This window comes from Mus pahari, chromosome 22, assembly GCF_900095145.1.
Source record: "Mus pahari chromosome 22, PAHARI_EIJ_v1.1, whole genome shotgun sequence".
Lineage (NCBI taxonomy): Eukaryota > Metazoa > Chordata > Mammalia > Rodentia > Muridae > Mus > Mus pahari.
Genome location: NC_034611.1, coordinates 46530904 through 46534125, shown reverse-complemented (window position 1 = coordinate 46534125; position 3222 = coordinate 46530904). Strand labels below are relative to the sequence as shown.

The 3222-nt window shown below is 38.8% G+C and overlaps 1 protein-coding gene across 2 annotated transcripts in view; it reads right to left on the bottom strand.

Moving 5' to 3' along the window:
- Positions 1 to 370: 370 nt before the first annotated feature.
- Dnaja1 (DnaJ heat shock protein family (Hsp40) member A1) overlaps positions 371 to 3222 on the bottom strand; it is a 12595-nt gene continuing 9743 nt past the window's right edge. For both annotated transcript variants that reach the window (XM_021222024.2, XM_021222025.2), the window contains exons 7-9: positions 2486 to 2601; positions 2089 to 2189; positions 371 to 1530 (exon numbers count right to left, since the gene is read on the bottom strand). In XM_021222024.2, coding sequence (XP_021077683.1) covers positions 1312 to 1530; positions 2089 to 2189; positions 2486 to 2601 — 436 coding nt within the window. In that variant the 3' untranslated portion in view covers positions 371 to 1311. The remainder of the gene's footprint in view (positions 1531 to 2088; positions 2190 to 2485; positions 2602 to 3222) is intronic.

The window sequence follows — 3222 nt, the reverse complement described above, 5'->3', positions numbered from 1 at the left end:
ATGGGACTGAATATGGGTCCTCTTTCCGTCAGTACTAACCATTGAGCCCTCCCTTCACCATGGTGATTTGCTAGCCCAAATGTTCTCCCCGTGAAGGAAACTTCAGCCTACTTTCAGATTAGAAATATTTTTAAATTCCTGGCTAGAAGACATGTGGCAGACCCAGGTAAAGACATGAAGTTCACGTATTTTCATCCAGGTTGGTTGAAGTTCCCTTTTCTGACTGGGGCTCAGGCCTATACCTTTATTCCTTACCCATATATACTAAGCATTCCCACATTTCAGGAACATAGACATTAACAAAAATTACATTATAAAAGCCCATAATGCTTTGATGAACTGAGAAAAAAAGGCCTGCAGTGACACTGGAAACACTTTGTAATCAGTATATTAGACAGTCATACATTTCAGTAACTGCTTAAATTCTGATATCCAGATTTAAGCATGTAAGCATGTGACTTCAAAACATACAACAAATCTATTCATAATTTGCTATACTACCAACATTAAATTGCAATTACGTTGGAGCCTAAGTCGAATAGAAAGCCTGTAACAGACCTAAGGAACACCTTCCCTGGATTATACATGCAAACCACCTCTCCACGTACACTTTAATTTTTAAGTTACTTGGGCTTTGGAAGTCACTACACCCAAGCAAGGGCTTATCATGGTTTGAGAAGGGAAAAAGGTGATCATGTTTTCTGTTTATATATATATTTAAAATGGCACAGCAGAAGGGAATGCAATCTAGAAGAGCAAGCCCTTAAGCAGTAGCTTATGATAAACTTCTTTAGGAATGTATCATTTCTATCACTAATAACAGGCAAAATGTATTATGCCACCTTCTAGTAATGGCTGAGGCAATACAATGCAGAGGCATCACAATTGGTTCACTTGATACAACTAGACAGACCAACATGTAACTAATTGTTTTCTTTTGATTACCAGTTAAATACAGAATTTTAATCCCATAGCTTAACAATGAAGGGTCATACAACACACACCTAGCATGTCAGTCTAATGCACACAGCTATTATCAGTTACACAAGATATGGCCTAACAGATGCTAGGGAACTTTTTAAACTAGTTTTTACAAGTATTCATTTTCATCTTGAACATTGAAGTCATCATACATACAGGGCAAAGTCAGAGCTTTTATATTTGTGTTTATTCTTCATTTAACTTTTAAAACACTACTATAGTTGAATATTAAAACAAAAACAATAGCCAAGTAGTGAGCTTATTATGATTACAGTCCTTCCCACATTCACTACTGCATACAGAATGTCAAAGAGTGACTTGACTGGCCCATTAAGAGGTCTGACACTGAACGCCACCTCTGGGGTGATGTTCATCATCCTCATACGCTTCTCCATTATAATGACGCCGTCTTTCCTGATTTGGATCAAAGTCCACCAGTTCTACCTGATCCATTTCATCAGTCTCTTCTACCTCCTTCCTTTCAGGGAGGAGTTTTTCCAGCAAAGAGAGTTTATCAGGAGAGAGAAAGCCATTTTCAGGGAAGTTTACCTGCAGAAAAGAAATTACATTTGATTCTATCATTAGACATACCTTTAAATATACTGGATTTACTACCCCCAGAAAAACACATAATCACACCATTTCTTTAGACGTACCTTGCAAATCTGGCTTAGAATCACCTTGAACTCACTGTGCAGCCAAAGATGACTTTTATTTTCAGACAAGATTTCTCTGTGTAGGCCTAACTGTACTGGAACTTCCTTTGTAGACCAGGCTGGCCTCAAACTGAGAGATCCAAGTACCTGCCTTGCCTCCCAAGCAGTGGAATGAAAGGTATGGGCTACCTCTGCCTAACCAAATGATTTATTCTTTACCCTCCCAATTCTACCTTTCAAGTGCTAGATTATAGGCACATACCACACCCAGGCCAGGTGCTAACAAAAATTAACTGCCATAGTTGCCACTTGTAACCCATAGTTTATGAGAAATCCATTTGGTGTTTCAATTTTAACTGGATAGAGGGAGATTTTAAATGCACTTGCTTAGTCTATATTATATTTTAATAAGCTAACCATTCTCAAATGTTCTTGAGAAATTACAGCTTACCTTAAACTCAATGATTAGACGTCCCTTTTCATATGGCCGACGGTATATTGGCATACCTTCATTTAGCACACATTTTATATCCCCATGCTTGACAATCTGACCTAAAGAAATTGAAGCCAGATTCTTAGGTATGGTCTCATTTGTATAAGGCAAAGGAAAAAAAAAGTGAAACAGACAACCTCTGAATTTTGGTTTAACAGCCCTGTTTCCTTCATTTATGGCTTTTCCAAGAGGTGACCCATATTCACCCATGGCCCTATAATTTCATCTCAGCTCTAAGGATACATAACTATGGAAGGAAAGCAAGACGTTTTCCTCAATACCTATATAGTACTTCTTAGTTATCAGAAGACAAGGAAAATGCAAAGCAGGGAACAGGTTCATCTTGTTATCATACCTGGATGAGAGGTGATGACTATGGTTCGGTTGTCAAGAGTAGATATTGGCTTTTGGAAGCCGCACAATGCTTCAACCAGCTGTATGTCCATACACATGAAAAGGTCTTCTCCTCGCCTACAGCAATACAAACAAGGCACAGTTAGACCTTTCACATGACTACCCACAGATACAAACGGGCAAACTTCTATCACCACTCTGAAAACCAAACTACTAAATGCCGAAATTAACTAATTATTTTGGAAACAGTCAGCTCTTTGCTGAACAAGGCTTCAAAATCCTTAGGACATAGCTGGACACAGTGGTGTAAGCCAGCACTTGGGAGGTAATAACCAAAGGCAGGGAAGATCAAAGCCTGCCTTGGTCTTACAACAACTGTTCTTTCCACACATTCTAAGCAACATATTCTTCCCAAGTTGTTGCCTAATCTTAAATCTGGTTTCTCAGAGGGGAGAAAAAACACACAACAAAATATACACTGGGTTAAGTTAAAGGAAGCCAAACACTTGTAATATATGAATCAGTGTAAATAAAAAAATTACAAAAAACAAAACAAAAAAACCAATTTGGGCTGGATCTTCAATTATTTAGACCAACTATGAAAACTTTAAAAGACAGTAAAGGCCAGGCGTGGTGGTGCACGCCTTTAATCCCAGCACTTGGGAGGCAGAGGCAGGCGGATTTCTGAGTTTGAGGCCAGTCTGGTCTACAGAGTGAGTTCCAGGACAGCCAGGGCTA